This window comes from Manis javanica, chromosome 16 (assembly GCF_040802235.1).
Source record: "Manis javanica isolate MJ-LG chromosome 16, MJ_LKY, whole genome shotgun sequence".
Classification (NCBI taxonomy): domain Eukaryota; kingdom Metazoa; phylum Chordata; class Mammalia; order Pholidota; family Manidae; genus Manis; species Manis javanica.
Genome location: NC_133171.1, coordinates 51,189,737 through 51,213,562, shown reverse-complemented (window position 1 = coordinate 51,213,562; position 23,826 = coordinate 51,189,737). Strand labels below are relative to the sequence as shown.

Here is a 23,826-nt window from a genome sequence, read left to right as displayed (position 1 = left end):
TCCGAGCAGCTGTCAAGGACACACACTGCAGGCAGAGGCAACAGCACTGAGGCTGAAGAGGCAGCTGGAGAGCAGAGCGTGACAGGGAGTGGTGAGATAAGAAAAGGGGTGTGTGTGTGTGTATGTGTGTGTGTGTGTGTGTGTGTGTGTGTGTGTGTGTGTGCGCGTGCGCGCATGCGCGCGCGCGCGCGCTGTGGCAGAAGTTGGGGGCTGACTGGCCTTAGAGGCTGTAGGTAAGAACTTTGGATTGGATTTCAGATTTTCCTCTGAATGAGATGGTAAGGCATCAGAAGGTTCTGAGCAGAGGATGGACGTAATCTGATTTAGGGTTTGACGCAATCCTGTCTGCTGTGGGAAGAATGGCGGGAGTGAGGTCACCAGTTAGGAGGCTATTACAGATCTGCAGGCAAGAGGTGAAGGCTGCCTGCACCAAACAAGCAAAAGTGGAAATGTCCAGAAGTGGTCAGACTCTGGGTATGTTTTGAATGGATGCCTCTAAGTCTCCTCAGGACCTCTTACTTGAATCAATATAGAAACACAGGCCACCTAAACAAAAACCAGTTCTTCCTTTTAGAAGGTGTGTTTCGGAAGAGTGGGAAGGAGAAAGGAAATAGATTATAGCTCACACTCATGTGTTAATTCTACCAAACACAAAGGGCTCAGTACCTCTTTGTGTGATCCACAGGCTCCTCGCATTCAAGCCCCACCTCCCCCATCTTTGATAGGCTGCATGGTTTCTTCTTGGATGTCCGTGGGAGAGTGCCTGGTTCCACTTGGGCTTGAGAAATTCCTGGGGGCTTTGGTGGGAAAATCTGGCTTCGTTCAGTAATTCTGGCCTATTGCAATTCCCGATCCTCCTCAGGGGCCCTTGCAAGGTTTCTGCCTGTGACCTTGAGTCCACAAATAATCCCTAACTCTGCACCCTGCAATCCCTCAGAATCTCTGACCACTAACCACCTGGTGAAAGTTAAATAATGTGTCCTTCTCTGGTTCCTAACACACTTCCCTCCCCACCCCATGGATTTCTCCAGTACCTTATAGCTTCTCCCGGAAGGTCCCAAGCTAGCCTCATTTTTTGCCCAACCACAGCAGCCCATTTTTCTGAGGATTCAGGCTCACCAGTAGAGCCGGGCAAAAGCATACACTGATTCACAGTGTTTTGCACTGACCCCCTTTCCCTGAGCCAAGGTCATGCCTCTGAAACTCAAGAACATCTGAGTCCACAAAGGTTTGCTTAAAGTTCATTTCCAGTTTGTTTCACAAACATGGTTCACAGACTGCTTCACTTTAGTGAATTCATACGTCATGGCACAAATGTGATTCTCTGCCTGGGACATCAAATTCACTAATGAGCTTAAATGCTGTCTTCTGAACCCCTGAATCACAGTCACACATCTCGTCTCAGGGTGGCCTCCACTTTCTCTCCATGCTCAGTTCCAAGCTGGTAATTTAATCTGAGGAGCAGTTATAGGGCCAGTGGCCTTGAGTTCCACCTCAGAAAACAACAAACAGGCAAACAAAACCAAAACAGACAAACAGAAAACACTGTAGGTTGGGGTAGGGGAGAGCCTAGTAAATATAATGTTCTTAGTGAAATTGTAGATTAATGACAACAAAATTTAAAAAAAACATAATAAAAAAAGAAAAAGAAAACACTGCAGGCTTGACATCCTGACAGAATAAGTTGCCACCTAGATCTTTACTGAAACATCTGCCAAAACACCAAAGAAAGATTCTAATCAAAACACAGCAAAACTCAACAACCTTCTTTCCCTCTCAGTACCTATGGTAACACTGGGCTGCACCTCCCACCATCAGTCTTTGTCCTCATTACCTCCAAAGGCCCCCAGACTCCCTCTAAGCCCAGCCCTGTGCCTCTGGTGTCTCCTTGCCCGTGGCCTTCCTGGGGGGGCCTCCAGGTTCTGCCCCACTCATTTCTCTCAGCCACACAACCTAAGGCCAGATCTGTCTGAGTAACCAAGGCTCCTTCTTAGAAGCCAGGGAGGGAGGGAGGGGGGCTATGAGCATTCAGAAATTAATTTTTTTGTCCCAATTCTGTTATAAAATTTATATGTTGGCATAGTGATCCTTCTTCTATGTTACAGAATGCAGAACTATCTCAATGGGGCAAGGACAGGAAGTACACGCCCGAAAGCTGATTCACATGTCAATGCAGCAGGTACGTCATGAGGATGATGTTCTTGCTGTTATTCCTCCGGCAGTCAGGTGCACCTCACACCACCACCGGGCGGTCATCCTGCCTGTGATGCTCAATCATTTTTTTCCAGTTCTGTTTACATATATGTAGTCAGCTTTTGATCAACTGTGGATTTTAAACCTCAAGCTCATTTGACCCTGACACTGCCACAACATGCTTGTTGCATTTTCAATAGTGTATGCTCCGTTTTATTTTCACAGAATATTTTTTCGACATTTTGGTACACATGCTTTCTAGTTCCTAAGGATGCAGCTCTAGCAGTCTTGGAATTCTATGATCCATATGAATAGATGGTGCATAAGAAGTGACAGATTGAGACAGTTATATTTCAATGTCCAGTTAAAGTCAGACTTTCCTTTGTCACTGGTGGATAGTTGTATGAAAATAAGGACTATTTGAGGATGTTATGTTTAAATATTGATAATAGTTTTCATTGAAAAGTGCAAGCTGGATGGAATGTTGAGCAATGTTTTCCATCACAGCTAATGAATGCACAGGACATTAGTTTTCTAGAAAAGCTTGATAGGTAGCAATTTCAGCTATAATAAGAAATTGCACCATTTATAAAAATAAAATAAGATCTTGGTTTATTTCTCAGCTCTTGATCTCACAATGTTCTTAGCAACGTTGGTGCAGCTTTTCCCTGGGAATTAATGACTAGAGAGGGTTAATGGGCTAAAACTCTGGTCAGGTCATCAAATTTTCAAGCTAGTGATTAATTCTCAAGTTCCCTAAGCCTTAATCTTTATCACTTAACTAAATTCAATCATACATTGCATTTAATTTATGCATATTAAAGCAATTACATACAATTATTTTTATTCAGATGAAATAATTCACTCTGTTGAGCGATTTGACAGTTTAACTTTGGGTCTTAAATAATTTCGTGAGTTTCCTCCAATGAGAAAACTTTTAATTGAAACACTGCATTCACATTAGCCTTCTTCAGAATATGAGCTTTTATAACTTCCATATTTTGTTTCTCAAGGTGGAATAAGTATTGCTAATAATGGCAGTATCAAGAAAAACAAAAAACCAAACCAAACCTGTGAACAGGTGTAGCCACATTGCCATTTGAGGAAAACCAGATTTAGGGTGAAGCTGACATTGTGGAATGCAAAGCAGAGGCACAGAAAGTCACTGAATTCATTACGACACAAAGTAATCCTGAAGTCCATCTTTCTTTGGACACCTCGTCATTTAGACCAACTGTCCCCTTTGCTGTTTAAACCAGCCTGAGTTGTATTTCCCCTTACAGTAGAAGGCATAATATACAAGCCTTAACATATATATTTTGTAGCTGTGTTTGTCTGATCTTGTTATATAAGGGTACCAAAATGTTGTCTGGTTAGTAAGTTATGCTCTCATAGAGCAGCGATGGTAATGACTCATATTGATAAAGGCAGTTTTATCATGTATTTACATAGTGCTTAATAAGTTTTGTGGTTTCAGGAGGGAATGGAAAGAGTGATGACAAGAATGAGGTTTAGTATTATGGTAGTAAATGTCACCCAATGTATTGTCTCCATTCTTCATGAGGTAATGTGCATCTCTCTTTGTAACTGTGGATGACTTAATTTGGGGGTGAGTCAGTTCTGATTTAATTTAGGCAGGACAATGTGTTACAAATTACAAAATACCCATTCCTACCATTAGATAATGCACACACTGTACTTACACAAGTCTGACTTCAAACTTAAATTTCTGTTCCCCTCTGAACCAGCGGTGGCAGAATGCAATCATTTTGAGCCCACTTGATTCCAGGTAACCAGATTCACCAGCAGCAGAAGAAATTACTGTATTGGTATATGCTAATTTCATTAAAAGTATGTGCTCAAAACAGATGCCCTAAGCAAAGATTTAAAAAAATAATTTGTTTGTACCTTTTGTTTTAGTAAAATCGTAGCAAAAAGTTATGAGAAATTAATATGAAATCATTTCTGAATGTAGGGTGGCTGGGTATTACTGCAAAATTGTCACCTTGGCCTAGAATTCATGGAAGAATTGCTAGAGATCATAACTACCACTGAAGCCAGTGATGACTCTTTCCGAGTATGGATAACAACCGAGCCTCACGATCGATTTCCAATTACTCTGCTTCAGGTTTGTTACTGAGATGAGTGGGTTTTCCTTGAGGGTTACATGAATATAAAGATAGCATAATTGGCATTATTGAAAGATGGAAGCACAGCAGATCTTTTTGGTCCAGTAGAGTCTGCACTTCAAAATCCTGTTATAATTATCAGAATCAAGATTATATAGCAAATATTTCCACACAGGAGTTACAAGACCCAGTACTGATATTGGGTTTGGGCTCTGATCAATGTCATGAGTTTACACAGTGCTGAATTTCAGCCAGCATTTTGCATACTGTAAGCATATTGTTCTCTGATCTATTTTATCCTTTACACTAATTTATAGAAACAAAACTACTGTTTGCTTTTTATGACAGACTTCTCTCAAATTCACTAACGAGCCACCCCAAGGCGTACGTGCAGGTCTGAAAAGAACATTTGCCGGAATTAATCAAGACCTTCTGGATGTCAGTAATTTACCCATGTGGAAGCCAATGCTTTACACAGTAGCATTTTTACACTCCACTGTGCAGGTAACTTCCCAGAGCAGTTTGCACATGCAGAGGCTGCTGATGAGGCTGCTCTGTCTGCTGCCCTGTCTGCTCACCTCTCCCGGCTTCTTTTTGTCCCCCACCCTGCATTGTGCATATTTATTGACGTGCTTAATGTGTCCTCCCACCCCTGCCCCCACCCCTGGACATTAGCACGCAAGACCCTTTGAGGGCCGAGATTTTGTCTTTTTGTACTGCTGAATCTCCCTCATCACAGTGCCATCTGGAGCATTGCCAGGACTCAATAAATATTTGTGGGATGAACAGATTATTCAGATAGGAGCTTTGTTTTCAAAGTGCCTGGGCTGGCCAGGAATGTTATATACACCATCTCATGTAACACTAACAGCCTCATTTCAAGGTAGGATTATCACCATTTTGAAAACGAGGTAATTGAGGTTAAGTTCATGTCACAGGCAGTGGCTCCAAGCATCAAGCCGACACTGCTGGCCTCAGATGTTCCGACCCTACTCCCCACCAGGAGGAGGAGTAACAGTGGTTATGTCTTTTCAGATTGTTTGCTCTTTGCTTTTACCATATATTTACACAGTAACTTAATAATTTTATGGCCATCCAGCTCCTTGTCTGTAGATTTTTCATTTTGTTAGTGCTTTGTTCTCTATTTGAATTTTATATTTTATTCTGTGTTTGAAAGCTGTATAATTTTAATGTACTTAATTCACTCCTTGATTTCATAGAGGTGAGGAGCCTCCTTTAACCCTGTCCTGACTTTCTTCTTTCCCTGAGGCAGGAGTGAGGACAACATGAACCAGCTGGCCCATACCAGGAATGGTGCCTTCGTTGTGTACAGTGGCATGGAGGGCTCCACCTCCTCTCTGCCCACCCTGCCTGAAGGTGGGAGGGAATTTGGTGCTCACTCCAGAAAACACTGGCTCCATATACCCTCAGGTTCATTGTACCTGCCACTGTGCCAGGTTCCGTGCTGCCCAGCAGAGACAGCTGGTGTTTATCTGGCCCCCAACCCTGAGAGTTAAAATCAGGTTAAATGCTTTGCAGGTGGTTATTTTTACTAAGTTCCCCTGTGGCCTTTGGATTGTGAATCACAGCTTTCAAGTCACTGAAACTCATTTCATACATTCTTATCTGGGAATTGTTCAATTTGCTAGACCTTATCACACTCTAATGCAAATATTGCTCTAACTCTGTTATTTAATTCTCAATTCACAAATAGTATATTTTATGATTCTGTTCCTAGTAGTGATGATTCAACTCTTCCACCATGCTTTATCATGAGGAGATGATAGGAGGTATTTTTCATATGGTCACTGTGGCACCTGTGTTTTTAATGGCCATTATCCAAGTGCTAAACAGAAGAACAACAAGACCATGCCCCAGTGGTGGGGCTAAAGTGTGCTTGCACTAATAATGACATTATTTGGATTAAAACAGAAGAAAAGCTCCACTGCTAGGGCTGTGAACTAAAGGTTGAGTATTTCTTAAAATCCAGTTGTAGTTTTCTAGAAAGAGTACTTTACTGAGAGTCAAGGAGCCTGGATTTAGACTTGCCATAAAATCAATAGGCTATGTAAGGTTGCTCAAATTATGTCCCTCTCAGTGCCTCTGTTTCCCCATCTGTGTGCTTAGAGGCAAAAGGGGGCAATCTTTCAAGATTTTTACCATTTCTAAAATTATCCAGTTCTATGACTACATAGGGAGGATAGTTACATCAAGCATATTTCTTCCTGTTATTTTTTCATCACTTTCAGAAATGTGTGCTGTGATATTGCCTAAATATTGTATTTTACTTGTATTTATAAGCCAGCTTGACAGAAAAATCCAGAATCCTTTAGGGGCTTGTAGTTCTGGACCAGCAGGAGCCACATCAATTGGGAGCTTTTACAAGACACTCATGAGAGAAATTAAAGAAGATACCAATAAATGGAAACACATCCCATACTCATGGACAGGAAGAATTAATATTGTCAAAATGGCCATCCTGCCCAAAGCATTTTACAGATTCAGTGCAATTCCTATCCTATCAAAATATCAATAACATTCTTCAATGAACTAGAGCAAATCATCCTAAAATTTATATGGAAACACAAAAGACCCCGAATAGCCAAAGCAATCCTGAGAAGGGAGAATAAAGCAGGGGAAATTATGCTCCCCAACTTCAAGCTCTACTACAAAGCCATAGTAATCAAGACAATTTGGTACTGGCACAAGAACAGACCCATAGACCAATGGAACAGACTAGAGAGCTCTGATATAAATCCAACTGTATATAGTCAATTAATATATGATAAAGGAGCCATGGACATACAGTGGGGAAATGACAGCCTCTTCAACAACTGGTGTTGGCAAAACTGGACAGCTACATGTAAGAGAATGAAACTGGATTATTGTTTAACCCCATACACAAAAGTAAACTTGAAATGGATCAAAGACCTGAATGTAAGTCATGATATCACAAAACTCTTAGAAGACAACATAGGCAAAAATCTCCTGAATATAAATATGAACAACTTCTTCCTGAACGCATCTGATGATTAGTGATGTGGAGCATCTTTTCACGTGTCTGTTGGCCATCTGAATTTCTTCTTTGGAGAACTGTCTCTTCATATTCTCTGCCCATTTTTTAATCAGGTTATTTGCTTTTTGGGTATTGAGGCATGTAAGTTCTTTATATATTTTGGATGTTAACCCCTTGTCGGATATGTCATTTAGAAATATATTCTCCCATACTGTAGGATGCCTTTTTGTTCTGTTGATGATGTCCTTTGCCATACAAAACCCTTTTAGTTTAATGTAGTCCCATGAGTTCATTTTTGCTTTTGTTTCCCTTTCTCAAGGACATGCGTTCAGGAAGAAGTTGCTTATGCTTACATTCACGAGATTTTTGCCTATGTTGTCTTCTAAGAGTTTTATGGTTTCATGACTTACATTCAAGTCTTTAATCCATTTTGAGTTTACTTTTGTGTATGGGGTTAAACAATAATCCAGTTTCATTCTCTTGCATGTAGTTGTCCAGTTTTGCCAACACCAGCTGTTGGAGTGGTTGTCATTTCCCCATTGTGTATCCATGGCCCCATTATCATATATTAATTGACCATATGGTTGGGTTTATATCAGGGCTCTCTAGTCTGTTCCATTGGTCTATGAGTCTGTTCTTGTGCCAGTACCAAATTGTCTTAATTACTGTGGCTTTGTAGTAGAGCTTGAAGTTGGGGAGCATTTCCCCTGCTTTATTCTCCCTTCTCAGGATTGCTTTGGCTATTCGGGGTCTTTTGTGTTTCCATATGAATTTTAGGATGATTTGCTCTAGTTCATTGAAGAATGCTATTGATATTTTGATAGGATAGGAATTGCACTGAATCTGTAGATTGCTTTAGGCAGGATGGCCATTTTGACAATATTAATTCTTCCTGTCCATGAGTATGGGATGTGTTTCCATTTATTGGTATCTTCTTTAATTTCTCTCATGAGTGTCTTGCAGTTTTCACAGTATAGGTCTTTCACCTCCGTGGTTAGGTTTATTCCTAGGTATTTTATTTTAGTCATTTTTTTTAATGTCCTTTACAGGGTTTGGAATTTTTCTCCCTACCATGTTGGCTTGCCCACATACAGGCCCACACTTAGGACTTTTGTAGTGGCCTACGTACAACAGGAAGGTTTTTGCTAAAGTCCTTGATTAGGAGCTCTCAGGACCTACACTGGCAGTTGCAAACTTGGGAATTTTATCATGGCTCTTAAAAATAATTTAAATATTAAGTAAAAATGGCTAAATAAAAACAGGGCCCAGGGAGTTCTGTTAGCAATTCTTCATTCAGAAAAATGTCCCCTTCTCCTACATTTGGTTTTCTTTCCTAAGTCTGATCCATGACAAACACTCCCTTCAAGTTTCATAGTGTATATAAACTTGCTTTGGGGAGGCATGATTATAAAGTTCTTGGTTTAAATGTCTTCAGAATGATTACAATAATATGATAATGGTCTTCAGAAAGATAATTTACACTTATCTCTATAGCTTTTCCTAGTAGTTCTGGGCATTCTGTTAATTATTTTTACCTATTAAAGTTTTCCTTATATCATGTAGTATGGATTGCCTTTTTCATTTTATGTTAGCTCCAATATAAACAGGATGTGATGCTGCAGAGAGAGCCTTTTTTTTGAAGATGTAACTGAACTGATTCTGCTCTGGGCTATGGGAGGTAGGATCATTGCACTGAAGTGGAATCTAACAAAACTGAAAAAGCTTGGACATCACTAAAGTGATGGATCCTCCATCAAGCAACTTTTGATCAGTGTTCGAAGGAGGACTGCAAGTTTTCCATATTTCTTAGTAGCTCTGTGTTTTGCATATTCTGTAGAATAAAAAGGAACCCTATGGCTAAATTCAGGAATGAGTAGCCTAGTCTTCCTAATATCATCTCTCTCCAACTTAATCATGGATGATTCCCTTCTGTTGATCAGGTCTTAGCTTTTCATCCTAACCTTCAAATCTGTCTGCAGTCCCTCCCTGAATCATCACAGGAGCATGTAGTCCCAGCTCCTCGCCAGAGGTCACCATCTGCTGCACTAGAACCGTTTACCTGCAGCCTCCTTCTGGATGAATCACAAGCTTTACTGGCTGTGCTCATGTCCTTTACCAGGCCTGGAAATCTTTTCTCCCTTCTTTTCAAAGACCAGCTTCAGTTTCATTCTTCCCGAAGGCCTCTGATTGAATGTCTTCTAAAGGCTTAAATCATCTGTTAAATTTTGACAATTAATTATGACATTAGCCTTCTAAGTTTCTAAGTCATTTTCTCATATAGATTAAAACTTAAAATACACCAATTTTAATATTTTCTATTGTATCACATATGACTCATCCCATAATTTCAAAAATACTAATTGGACTGAAGAGGTTCAATATGTCAAACATTCCAAATTCTAACAAAGCCCCCTGATTTTGAGCTGCTAAATGAATTCCTACATCCCAATAGTTTGAGTCTATGCTGATAATTTTCCAAGGTAATAACTCAGGGTTGTTTTTTTTTTTTTTTTAATTGTCGCTTCGAGAGATTCAGGGAATGTGAAAAGTGAAATGACTTCATATGTGAAAGAGAAGATACCCACCAAGACTGTCTTTTTTCCAAAATGAGCTGGTCAATGACTTTAGTGAGCCAACTTGAAAAGTGAATGATTTAAATGAAATTTGATAGCAAATAACATAAAGTGAAGGAAATTTCAGCACTGAAGAAAATTTCAAACTTCACTTGTAAGGAGCAACTGAACTGCAGTTGCTCGGTGCATATAAATGGGAGTGTTTCCACAGAGCCAGTTTAAGCAGCTTCATTCAATCTCCTGTCTAATTGAACAGTAAATTTAAAAAATTAAGTCAAACATAGGTAAAACTATTTTAGAATTGATTCTCTTTTATAAAAATGGAAAATATTTGCATTTCACCAATAAGTGGTTAGCATTCTTCTCTTTGAAGTGCTCAGGATGGAAGAATTTCCAGGGACTCAAAGGTTAGCTGAATGCATTGTCATGTTAATATCCCATAGACCCACCCAAACTACCCTTGCTCTTAGAATAATCTGGAGGAAGGTTACTCAGTGTTTCTGGGGTCCACCCAAGAAATTCAGAGCCCTGTGTCAGCCTTGGAATTGACCCTCTCCCCCCACTCCCACCCCCCTGCCACACACACACGGAGTGTGAGCGAGTGCCTTTTGTTCTGGTAATAATCAGCTAGTGTTTATTACACAGCCATGACCCTTTCCCCAAGTTGTGGATGCAAAAGGGGAGACAAAAATGGGAGACATGTTTTTCACTGTCAAGGCTGAAAATCTGGCTACACGACCAAATATTTCAACATTAAACAACTAGAAAAACATATGGCAACGTGAATGCTGAGACCAGGAAGCAGAAAGCCATCAAGAGAAGCTGATGTCTCTTAGAGCCAAGGAGCCCCTTCTTGCACCTAGATGACACCACACGTCCCTCCTGAAAGGAAAGGAGCGACACATAGCAGCAATTCACCGGAGAGTTCTGCTTTATTAGGGAAAGGTGCTGGGTTATATAGGAAGGGGCATGAATTGATTGAGGTGTCACTTCTACGGGGCTGGTGGCTGTTGGCTAGGTGCTGGGATTGGGAGGGGGGCGAGAGGTGATTGGGCTTCAGGTGGCGCCGGCGGGAACTGAGGACCCCGAAGAGAAGCTGGAAGTTTGCCATCTTACTGGTGGGGGCCCTTCATTCCCCCCTTTCTCCTCTATGGGGTTGTGGACGTTGCTTTCTCTCTGACTGCTTCCTGCTGAACAGGGGCGGAGAAGGGAGTGAGGGCTTGAGGATTGGGAGGAAAGGGTTGATAGGACTCCCCACAGTAAGGACGAGTAGATGTGGACTTCTTCAGGTTTGGAAATCAATGAAGGTTCCCTGTAACCATAGGTTGGCCAAGAGGATATGGGTGTCAGGAGCCAGGCGTCTGTGGCTATTGTTTCCAGGAACAGTTTCCAGTGGAGAGAGGGGTCCATCTCAGCATGTGGTGAGGAGGTCACCTGAGGGTGAGGTATCATCTGTGGCCAGAAGCTGGTAGTTCCTGAATAAAAGCTGGTTGAAAGCTTGATTAGGGATTTTTCCGACTTGGGATTTGATGAACTTTATTATACAGGGTAAGAAGAGACAGGTGAGAGAATGATATTATGGGGCCTGCAATGGGCCAGAGCCAGGTGAGGAGGGGGTTTGTTAGTATTGAAGAGAATAGGTTGGAATTGGAAGCAGAGTGGAGGCTGGAGGCAAGGTCGGTGAGTTTGGTGATGTCAGTTTCTACAATGCCAGATTCGTTGATGTAATAGCAGCACTCTTCCTGGAGGAAGACGCAGGTGCCGCCCTTCTCGGCTGTAAGCAGATCTAGGGCCCGCTGGTTTTGAAGGGTGACTTTAGCTAGAGAAGTGACCTGTCTTTGGAGAGAGGCTAGGGAATTGGCAGTGGATGTCAGGGCTCCCTCAAGTTTGGCGTTGAGATCTCTAACTGCCCATAGAGAGTGACCCAAGGCTTCTCCCGAAAACCCTGCCCCAATGGCTGAGGTGATCAAAGAGCTACTGACCATGATGGGAAGGAAAGCAGCTCTTTTTGTGCACGAGGGCAAGGGAGGTTGGAGCTCAAGATATTCTGCCATGCTGTAAAGTGTTAACTGTGGGATTAGGGTGACGAGAATGCAGGGTGTATCAGAGTTAAGAGGCAGTGAGTTGAAAAGACTGCCATTACACTAAAAGAAGTGTCCCGGTTGCGTAAAACTCTTAGAGCCGGAGGTAGGGGTGTAGATAGAGAGGCAGTGAAGTGCACTGGAGGGGGGTGGAGTTGGGCTTACACAGTGGTGGATGGTGAGATTATCTGCGTATTCTGGTTCCCATAGGGGTATGCCTGCCAGAGGGAAGAGGGGTTGTCTTTCTGCATGGAAGGAGTAGGAAATATTAAGGGGCACGGCGGCCAGCAGTGGGCACTGTACTGATGCACACAAGAAACAATTGGCGGTGTTAAGGGTGTGGTTGAGAAAGATGGTGGTGTCCTGAATGAGCTGTAACGAAGAGTAGGAGAAATGAGAAGAGGGGCAGGGAGAAGAAGATGAAGAGGCGCCGTCAAGAGTTTGGATAATGACTTTTTCGGAATGTCTGCTATCTGATGCAACTTGAGAGATCTGGGAATGAGAGGGAACATGCTTTTGAGAGATATGGAGGGTACCGTGGGGGGTCGAGGAACCCCCCGTAGTAAACTGAGGCTGTGACTCTGGTGGCCCATCGAGAGTCCCAGGGATCTGGGATTGATAAGGAGAATGAGCCATTGGGATATTTCATGAAACGGTTGGAGGAGTAATACTGTGGGTACTGGAAGTTACTCATGTAGTGAATTGCACAAGACTAGTAGGGACATTTCCCGTAGGTGTCTGGCTATCGCCTGCAATAGGCTTGTTTTTGGTCATAGAGGAAGCAGAGATAGGAAGAATAAGGGTAGCTGCTAGTGAACACTTCGGTGGAGGGAGGAAAGTGGAGGTATAAAGGCTCAGAGCAGCTTTTCAGAGGGCAGTCTGGTGTGGCAATGAGGGCAGTAACTTTTGTTGGATGCTGTGTGTAAGTCTCTCTGACTTTGAATCGCCATACAAAGGAGGCTGGGGTGGTGGGGAAGACAATAGGAATGAGGAAAAAAAGGCGAGAGAGCAGTAAAGGAGGAAAAAGTCATGATTCGGGTATGGATGGCAAAGGGGGTGAACGGGATTTTGGAGGAAAGAGGACAGTAAGGTCAGGAGTCTGGAGGGAGGGAGAGTCTGTAAACTTTTGTAGGTTAAGAGATTTTTTAGGTGATGTGGGGACAGAATGGTAAGGGGCGCCTTGAATGTCAGTTTATGAGCTTCTTCCTGCAATAGCTGTCTAGCGGCTAATGCTCGTAGGCAGGGGACTTATCTCTGAACTGTGGGGTCTAATTGCTTGGAGAGATAAGCTACTGGGGCAAAGGATGGACCATAATATTGGCCTAGGACTCTTAGAGCTTGACTGGACCTCTCATGAATGTATAATGAGAAGGGCTTCGACAAATCAGGAAGATGGAGAGCTGGGGCTTCTACAAGGGCTTGACGGAGCTTAATGAAGGAGTGTCGGGGTGAGGAGGATAATGGTTTTTTAGGGGGGGCTCTTGCTGAGGTCATATAGGGGTCTTGCTAACAGGGAGCAGGGAGAAGTTAGGGATTTATGCTCTAAAATATCTAGCCAGGCTTAGAAAGGAAAGGATTTCTGTCTTGGTTTTGGGAATGGGCAGGTCAGAGAGGAGCCATTTTCTGTCTAAGGTAATGGACTTTCTTTGTTGAGATAGAAGGAATCTGAGGTAAGTGACAGGAGGGGAAGAGATTTGAGCTTTGACGGGGGATACTCGGTAACTTCTGGACGCTAGAAGGTTAAGTAGGGAGGCAGTGTCAAGTTGAGACTGTTCTCACGAGAGACTGCAGAGTAGAAGATTGTCCATGTATTATAATAAGGTGGACTTGGAGTGATTATGATGAAACTGTTTGAGGTCTTGAGCTAGGACCTGTCTAAAAATATGAGGACTATCTCGGAAGCTTTGTGGCAAAACTGTCCAAGTGAGTTGTTCAGAATGTCTTGTGTATGGGTCCGTCTAGGTGAAGATGAAAAAATTTTGGGAGCAGGGGCTTAGAGGGATAGAAAAATGGGTCTTTGAGATCTAGGACTGAGAAGTGGGAAGCTGAGGCAGGGATCTGCGATAAAAGGCTGTATGGATTTGGAACTAAGGGATGGATAGGGAGAACGGCTATGTTGATGAGGCGAAGGTTTTGGACAAGGTGGAAAGATCTGTTGGTTTTTTTAACAGCTAATATGGGGGTATTAAATGGGGAGTGAGTGGGTCTGCTTGAATGATGGATTGGAGGCCTATGAGGGCTGAAGTGGTTAGGGGGTATTGGGCCTGACAGATATACTGAGAGGGGTCACGTAATTTGATAGAGGCAGGGGGACATAGGGCCATGGAGGGGCTTGTAATGTCCTAAACTTGGGGATTTACAGGGTGTATGAGGGCAGAACCAGAGCTTTCATTTGGTAGAGGGGGGTCGTTGGCTATGAGGGCCATCAGAAAGGGAGTACTGGGGGCTGTGGGAGTGGATATAGTTATGGAAACGTGGAGGAGGGAAAGGATGTCCCATCTTAGTAAAGGGATGGGACACTGGGGCATAACCAGGAAGGAGTGGGAGAAAGGTATGGGATTGTCTTGGATTGTGCATAAAGTGGGGGGGGGGGCTTAATGGGAAAATCTGTTTACTTCTTACCCTGACTATAGGAGTAATGGCAGGCATGGTAGGGCCCCGGTATTCTCGCAAGACTGAGAAGGTGGCTCCTGTGTCTAGGAGGAAGGAGATGGGGCGACCGTCTACTTTTAAAGTAACTCTGGGCTCCTGTTGATGGAAATGGTCGGGCAAGAAGCCCCCGGGCCCCATCAATCTTCTTCTGCCAGCCCCACTACGGCGGGCTTAGGATGGGGGTTGTTCGTCCAGCCTCCCCTTCGGGTGGTTGGGCAATCAGACCCCCAGTGGCCCTTTTTGTGGCATCTGGGGCATGGGGTGGTAGGAGATCTGGGGGAGGGGCACGCCCTTGACCAATGTCCCTCTTTTCCACACTTGAAACAAGCTCCTGGGGGGGGCTTGTTTGTAGAGGGGCACCCAGGTTGTGGTTTTATCAGCTGGGCCAACATTTGGAAATTGGCCTGATCAGCCTTTTGTTTACGGCGTTCTTTCTCCTCTTCCCACTTATGGAAGACTTTAAAGGCCACTGTTAGGATCTCAGTCTGTGGGGTAGCGGGGCCCTGTTCTAACTTTTTGAGTTTAGCTTTAATGTTGGGGTAGCCTTGAGCTAGGAAGTATGTCATAAGGACATGTCTTCCTTCAGGTGTTTCTGGGTCCAGGCTGGTATACTGTAATAGGGCTTGAGTGAGTCTGTCTAAGAACTCCGAGGGGATTTCGTCTCTCTTTTGAATTATGTCTTGGAGCTTTTGAAAATTGACTACTTTACAAGCTGCCTTTTTCAGACCTGCTATTAAGCAGGAGGCAAAAATATCTCGAGAGCGGAGTCTCATGGCGGTGTTATAATCTCAGTGTGGGTCTTGTTCGGGGACAACAGTGGGGCCAGGGGGATAGGTGGGGTCAGTCCTGTGGGTTTTGGTAGCCTGCGTTTGGGCGAAGTCCCAAACTCGTCTGCGCTCTTCAGGGAGGAGAGTATTGGCCAGGAGCATGAAAATGTCATGATGTGTGAGGCTGTAAGACTGGAGGGTCTATTGAAACTCCCTGATGTATGTCATGGGATCAGTGGAAAAGGAACTTACACGTTTCTCTAGTTGGGCTAAATCTCTTAAGGAGAAAGGGACGTGAATGCGCACAATGCTTTCGGATCCTGCTACCTCCCGAAGGGGGGCAATAATTTTGGGAGGCTCTCGGGACTGAGTCTGAGGGGGACTGAAGGGTTCTGGCTCAGTCTTTGGGGGAGTGACACGGTCTAGCAGTGCCTAGTCGAGCAGGTCCTGAAGTGCAGAAGGGGGGCAAAGAAAATAAAGATAGAATCAGACCCACGTGTTGCCAGCCTGTAGCCCAGCTGCTTGCCTCTGCTGCTTTAGTTGGGCTTGAACTCATGACTCTGAGGTTAAGAGTCCCATGCTCTACTAACTAAGCTACAGCAGGGCTCCAGTTAATTGCTTATGGAATGCGTTGTTTTCTATTCCTGCCACATCGGCAAGTGGGGGAAGGGCATAGCTAGAAGCAGGGGCAGTGTTTCTACACATCTTCAAAGTCTCTCTATTTTCAGAGTGAGGAGTCTTGGCTCGTCTTCGAGGACAAGATATGTTTTTGTGGACAGATAACTTCCAAGGACTGCACCGGTTGTTCTCTAGCTTGTGCTTTCCCATGCTGCGTTCAGACATGGGGGAAGGTGCTTTCCCATTCTCCCTACAAACATGTGAGAAGACAAAGGTGGTCCCTAACAGGGGAGAAATAGGTGATGAGGGCAAAGATGGAGGAGGCCCCCGGGACCTAGTTAAAGGGGGGGCTGAAAGGCTCAGGCTTAATCTGCGGGGGACGAAGGCAGAGGAGGTGAGATGGGGGAGGAGATGGTGGGGGAGGAAGGGAGAAGGGCTGTTGTAGGAGAAGAAGGGGAAGGGAGTGAACGGGAGGCTTCTGCGGGGGCGGCGGCTTGCAGGCTAGGAGAACTTGGGAGGGGGCGGGGAGAGGAGGAGGCGGAAAGCTCGATATAGGGAATCTCCTTCCATTTTTTCAGGCGCTGGCAGTAGTTAAAAAGATCGCGAGTGATGTTAGGATCAAGAGTTCCCCCTGCGGGTCATTGGTTGTTATTGTCTAGGGGGTATGTCGGCCAATCTTGGGAGCAATATTTACGGAGAAGTTTTGGTTTTATATCAGGCATCAGGGAGAGGGTAGCCAGATGCTTAAGCAGGCATTCAAGAGGTGAACTTTCAGGGAGGGATGAGGAGGCTCCCATGGCTAAAGGACAGAGAAGGAGACAAACAGGGGAAGACGAACAGAGATGCTTGGACTGGAAGCAGACCACAAGGAGACAAAGGGCGTCCCCGATGATCCTTGGTGGTCTGCGGAAACTTGTATACGAGTCGGAATTTCTTAGGAAGTATGGGTCATCACCCAGACTTCCCTAAGAAGGCAGAGTGCCGGAGTCACGAGGTACCTAGCGCTAGGCGTTTTCGGCGGACAGAACAGAAGGAGGAGGGGGGGAAAAGGGAGCGTTCTCATCCACAAAGGAGTCACCTCGTTTATGGCTGTTGGAGGGGGGTGCCTGAGAGTCGGCCGCAGCCGTGAAGGCCTGAGGCGGGGATTTATGACTGTCGGAGGAGGGGCCTGAGCATCCGCCGCAGCCGTAAAGGCTTGAGGCGGGGATTTATGGCTGTTGGAGGAGGGGCCTGAGGGTCCGCCGCAGCCGTGAAGGCCTGAGGCGGGGAGAGTTCCCTCCTCATCCCCGAGCGTCAGGGCCTTGCTGGATGATCACGGTCAATGGCACTGCGATAGCTCGGGGAAGAGTGGCCCACTCCGGGGGGAAAACTTACCTAAAGGCCAGAGAGGAGTGGTGAGTGTGATGAGCCAGCGCCGGAAAAAGAGGACGAGGGCAAGCTGCTGCTGGTGTCGGGGGGAAGACGGGGCCCAGTTGGGGTGTCCCGTCTCCCGGGTTTCAGCACCAATGAAAGGAAAGGAGTGACACATAGCAGCAATTCACCGGAGAGTTCCGCTTTATTAGGGAAAGGTGCTGGGTTATATAGGAAGGGGCATGAATTGATTGAGGTGTCGCTTCTACGGGGCTGGTGGCTGTTGGCTAGGTGCTGGGATTGGGAGGGGGGCGAGAGGTGATTGGGCTTCAGGTGGCGCCGGCGGGAACTGAGGACCCCGAAGAGAAGCCGGAAGTTTGCCATCTTACTGGTGGGGGCCCTTCACCTCCTCCTGTCAGGGCCACCCCTCTGCTGCTCATTCACAGCTCCCGAGTTTCCCAGTCTCTCCAGTTTAACATCTGACTAGGATAGACTCTGGGTAGCAGTTCTAAACCCTAAATCTAAATTCCTGGGAGAAAAAATCTGATTGGCTCTCCTTGGGCTTGTTGTCCACCTTTCATCTAATTAACCAGAGGATGGGGTGGGAGCCACATCATAGAAACATTTAACACAGACAACCTAACCTAAAGAAACACAGGTCTACAAGTAACGGTTGTAGTTTACATTTTTAAGAGTTGCCTGCCCTCAGTTTTGTTAAAAAGGTGACAACAGACCCAAAGTGGAGTCATTTGTGCCAAGCCCATGTCAGCAAACTGTAACTTTAAAAACCTTTCCTTTTCTGTAGATCTTCAGAGCTCCTTATCTGCTGCCTAATTCATGAATTGTTCAATAAAGCTAATTAGATCTTTAACATTTACACAGTTGAATTTCTGTTATTTAACAGTCTGATCTTCTAGGGCCAGAACATCTGGACCCAAATTAATTTCCATGGTTTACTTAATATTTTTAAGGCATATCCTGAAAGCCAGTGATTAAACCTTCTTGCTTTCTGACTTTCTTCTCTGACCTGTCCATGGACTTGTCTAAACTAAAATTTACTTAGATTCCTTTAAATGGAATTCCTTTAAATCCTTTATTCAGGATCTAAAGCATGGAGCAGCTGCAGTAAGAAGTATTGGAAGGCTGTGGAAACTGTGTGTGCATGTGTGTGCTTGTGGGGGGGTGCGGATGGAAGTTTGTACCCAGAATTTCCTGCCCTATTTGTGTATCAATAGGCCATGGCATCTCCATAGGGTAAGAGACAGAGAGAGAACACCCATTCTCTTCTCCCCTCTATTCCTGGTATATAATTGGTCTGGCGCTCACTAGTCACCAAAGACCCACCCAACTGGAAGGGGCAGGTGGGGAGGGGGGAGCATGCACTGTGGCTGCGGGGCATGGGTGGAGCAAGGATTGGCTAGCAAACCTGAGGGAGCTATGAGAAATAAAACCCTTTAGCACAACCTGCCCTTTCCCTTGTCTTACTTTGGTTTCATCAGATTCATAAGGAACTTGCCTGCAGCGGGGAAACCCTCCCCCTCCCTTACTCCTGGAGCTACAGTGTGTGTGCTGGGGAAGGCAGAAAAGAGAAAGAAAAATCAGTATATATTTGGAGGTAGAGAAGCAGAATTACATCTTCCCATAGATGTATTGAGATTCATCTCACCACAGGGGTTCTCGCCTCAGGCACTATGGTCAAAGACTAGGAGCAAACCTGAGTAAATATGTGGACCTTCCTAAAGACTGGCTGTGTGTTCAGGCAGGGGAAGTTGGTGGTATGGTAACTGTGAGTTGATCTTTGGGGTTTGCTTGGTGATTAGGGCCTGGAAGTACCAGTTCCAACACAAATGGAATTCCTTTAAAATGGTCTTTGGAATACCAAGGCAACCGAATCCTTTGATCCAAGCCCAATTTAATTATGTATGGGTAACTTAGCAATTTGAAAGAGCCAGTTTCAGAGGAAAGAACAAATGAGAACAATGTGAAAGTTTTAAGACATATGTGTCATATTTTACAGTAAAAATTTTTAGCTTTCAATATCTGAAAATGCAAGATTACAAAGTGAAACTAGCAGGAAGTCTAAATGCTATTGAGTGATTAGTTTATTCAACTTGAAAAAACAAAAATTCAAACCTGTACATTTAACATTTTAAACTTTCAGGAGTCCAATTTAAAATAAATGAGTTCATTCAACAGATACTTATTGAGTGCCTACTAAGTTTTTCTGAGTTGGCAATGGAGACCTAGACTTTTTTTTTAACCCAAGAGCTCCAATTTGACAAATAGTTGGAGATTTGTTCTTATAAACCATCTAGCCATGGCATAATATTTCTAATGGTTAATATGACCAAAACCATTTATAATTCTTTTGACATCAACTTTGGTACTGTGCCTTTATTTCTAATGGTTAATATGACCAAAACCATTTATAATTCTTTTGACATCAACTTTGGTACTGTGCCTTTATTTTACTGTACTTTATGTTTTAATGATAATAAAAAAGGGAATTTTAAAATCTCACTCAATACTTACTTTTTTTTGGTGTCTTTAAGGAGCGACGCAAATTCGGCCCCTTAGGTTGGAATATTCCCTATGAATTCAATTCTGCTGACTTTACAGCCAGTGTTCAGTTTATTCAGAATCACCTTGATGAATGTGATATTAAAAAAGTGAGTGAAATTATTTCTTTTCTCTATTTTTATTGCTGGTTTAAAATCAAGGTTCTACAGACATTCTCAGTCTGTGATACACAGTGAACGTGCTGAGGTCCCCCAACATCCCTGAAGTGGTACTGCTCTTCAGCTATTCCCTGGTCCAGCCATTTCCATTCACCTCCTCACTGCCCACAGGAGTGCCTTTGGACTCTCTGATCTCACACTTGTGTCCTGCACCCCATCTCTCTTCTGCACACATACACAACAGACCACTGACTTCCTCAGCTCAGAACTAAGGGCCCCACTGCACTGCAGGAGAAAGTTCACCTTAAATCAAACTTGACCTCCATCATCGCATTCACACCTCCTCGGAAGAGCAAATGTTACCTCCCAGCCCATATGAAAGTTCTTTTTCACTATACATCACGTCTTAAAGACATTTAAGCTTATCCATAGAAGTGGCAATAATTTCTAACAATACTGGTCAGTGTCTAGCACTTCACAGCTCTCAAAGTGCTCATGTATACAGGTTTTCATTTTTAACTTCACAATTCTGCAGGGATAGGTACAGAAGGCATTACTTTTATCCCCATTTTACTGATGGGGATAAGAGTAAGGGACTTCTTCAAGGTCACAGAGCTAAGAATGCAAACCTGGTCGTGCTTTCACAACTATGTTATAAAGGGTTGGAAATCAGTTTTTCCTTTGATCTTGAGCAAGTTTATGAACCTCTCAGAGCCTGTTTGCTCATCTACAAAATGGCCAATGTTTTCGTGAGGAATAAATGGGTTCACATTTGTGAAAACATAGTATATGGTGCACTGTAAGGACTCAGTATACACCGGTTTCCTACTGTCTCTCTCTTCCTTCTCATAGTAGGTCTTGAAGATAACTATGAATACTGAGCTACCACTATGGTGACAGTAAGCCATGATGAATTTTTACCTGCACAGCCAGGTAATCTAGAATCAAGTCATTATCCCATGAAATTACAAAGGGCTATTAAATCATGTTGATGAAAAATTATATGGGTTCTTATGCTGTACTTTTCATTTATAATTTTAGTGTATATCAATAATAGTTACCTTAAATAGTTGCTTTGAAAGGCAATGAAGCTGAAAAATAAAACTTTAATGAAGTGAAAGTAAATAAAAATCAAGCTCCCTTACTTTTCCTACTCCTAATGTATTGAAGGGGAGTTTTCAACTTAAAAAAAAAAACTATCAATATCTGAAATGTATTGCTACCATAAGATTGCTATAGAAATAATAAATGCTTTGATGTCATTAAGTTCACAGAATGAGGCAGCAAAGGATTGCATCGTGGAAAAATCTTGCAAATGAGTTATTTTCTAGTTGACATACTGATCCAGGAAATACATTACTAAGAAAGCACATTAAGGCGTTGATTACTTGATTTTCTCTTTTCTTCACTAAACATGGCTTTTTTCTTTTCTCACAGGTTGGCATTACTGTAATGAATGGTATAGATGATTACATCCCCCAAGTGAAAAATAGTCTTACCCCCTATTTTAAACAATCACTAAGCAATATATTCACCAATGTTTAGTACTGGAGATTTTTCTTTGGTGAGCAAACTGTAGCAGTACCAGTCATGTAACAGCAAAAGAGTTACTAATATAAGATAATGAGTCATTTTAAATGCAGTCTAGCTAGTGCTCCCTTTTCCAGACCTTTCCTCTAGGGACAGAACTGACATGTTTAGAATGATTTGTTTGGATTGATGATGAATAATCCTTTTTTATTTTTAATAAAGGGTATATCATGGAGTACGGTTCGGTACATGATTGGAGAAGTACAATACGGAGGCAGAGTGACAGATGACTTTGACAAACGTCTACTTAATTGCTTTGCTAGAGTAAGTTGGTTTAGATAAAAAAGCATGGAGACATTTCATCGCCTTTTCCTTTTAAACAAGAATATTTCTTTGTTTGTAATAGGTAAACCAAACTTAAGGGAGAAAAGAAGTATAGAGCAGAGCTGCTGAAAAGAATCAGCCAGTCAAACCCAAACCAACTAGCCATCTACTTGGGGCCCAGAGCAGAGCAGTGACTGACTCTCAATGGTCTGTGACTCTTCCCTTGTGCAGAGGAGCTGCTTAGGCCCAGGGTCTCTCCCCACCCCTCCTCCTCCATAAGAGCAATAGACATAGTGTCTCTGCCTCTTCCCCTGAGTGTAAGTCTCATGGTGAATGTCAAGCTCCAAAATAAGTGATTGGAGAACGAACCGTAATTTGAATTTTCTCATCTCTTCCATTGGGACAACTGAAAATTGATGAAATATTCTTTTTTGTTTTTCTCTGTGTCCAGTAAAATCCACATATATCATGTCGGTAAACATTTTCCAGAGACAATAATTCCTTGGCAATTATGGCTTTCAGGTGTTGATTACTTGATTTTCTCTTTTCTTCACTAAACATGGCTTTTTTTCTTTTCTCACAGTATAAAGTTTCTTGAACTTATACTATTCAAGGATGAATAGTATAAATATATCTATCAGACTTCTTTTATGTGTTTAAGAAACAATAGATATTACCTAAGCGGGAAAGAATATCAGATGTGTGTATATTATGGTTATTTGAATTCTTTATATTAGGATCTGTATTGATAATTCTCTGTTCCAGTGTTTTTGTTTTCCTTTAACATAATTAAACCTGAACAAAAAAGTTAATTTGGGGGTATTTGGTAGATTGGAAGTCAGCCAGAAAGCTGATTTTTTCTTTTAAACCTTAATGATTTTTACAAGGTTTTCTTAAAGCTGTACGTAAATGATGATAAGCATCAGTAAGGATGTGTGGAGGCAGGAGCCCGGCTGCTGGATGTTAAACCAGTACAGACCTCCTGGAAAGCAACTGAGCAAAATTTACAGAAGTTAAGTGTCCCAGAACATTTCTAGGAAAAGTCCACAAATGGTCAGGTATAAAAAATGTTCGTGGCAGTATTGTGTGTGGGGAGCTGAAAGTGACCATTATAGGCTGTGTTCTCTGGAAATAGGTCTGAGATGGAGATTTGCTGGTGGGTCCCCCTTTCCTCCAGTGCACGACCTTGGTTAAGGTGAGTCCCTTCTGCCAGAGTAATTCCTGGGGAGGGACAATGCTGTGAACGCTCAGTAGCTAATACTCCAGACAGCAGGGGGAGTGAGGGCCTGGGTTTTGAAGAAGGAGCTGTGGTGCATCACAGCATCCACTGCAAATACGTACGATTCCTAAGAAAACAGGTAAGAATAGTGAGTGAGCACAATGCAGTTCCATCGCTACCCCTTCTAGGGTGCAGTCTGGCACCACTTAGTCATATCAAGTGTGTGATAGCAACAACGCTCTGAACCAGAATCCCATTCCTGAGTGTATATCCTGGAGAAATTCTCAAATAGGCCCATGGACATGTGCAAAGGACATGGACATTTTTCGCAGTATTGTTTGTGAGACTGGGAAATTGAAGGCAACCTAGGAGTCTGTGATGGAGGGAATAGAGTTAAATGTTGTAGAAGCCTATCATGGAATGTGATGCAGCACTTGGAAGAAATGATCCATATGCCATTAGGCATAGGTTTTCAAACCTTAGTATTGAGTGCAGAGTTTAAAAAATGAAAGTGAGATCTATAAGGTAATGCATGTGTATTTCACAAGGACATATCAAGTACATTTTAAATAGAAGCCCTTGGAGAGAAGGAGACTGGGAGTAGATATCAGGGTTGAGTGGGAGAAAACTGAAATAAAAGGGACCTTGATCTAAAATAATAATAAATAAAGGAATATGGTAAACTCATCTCTGTAT

The 23,826-nt window shown here is 43.2% G+C and overlaps 1 protein-coding gene across 1 annotated transcript in view; it reads left to right on the top strand.

The window, feature by feature from the left end:
- The window catches only part of DNAH8 (dynein axonemal heavy chain 8), a 336,734-nt gene that overhangs the window by 272,550 nt on the left and 40,358 nt on the right, over window positions 1–23,826 (top strand). The window contains exons 83-87 of the mRNA XM_073224126.1: window positions 2,106–2,179; window positions 4,169–4,321; window positions 4,671–4,826; window positions 19,932–20,048; window positions 21,810–21,911. Coding sequence (XP_073080227.1) covers window positions 2,106–2,179; window positions 4,169–4,321; window positions 4,671–4,826; window positions 19,932–20,048; window positions 21,810–21,911 — 602 coding nt within the window. The remainder of the gene's footprint in view (window positions 1–2,105; window positions 2,180–4,168; window positions 4,322–4,670; window positions 4,827–19,931; window positions 20,049–21,809; window positions 21,912–23,826) is intronic.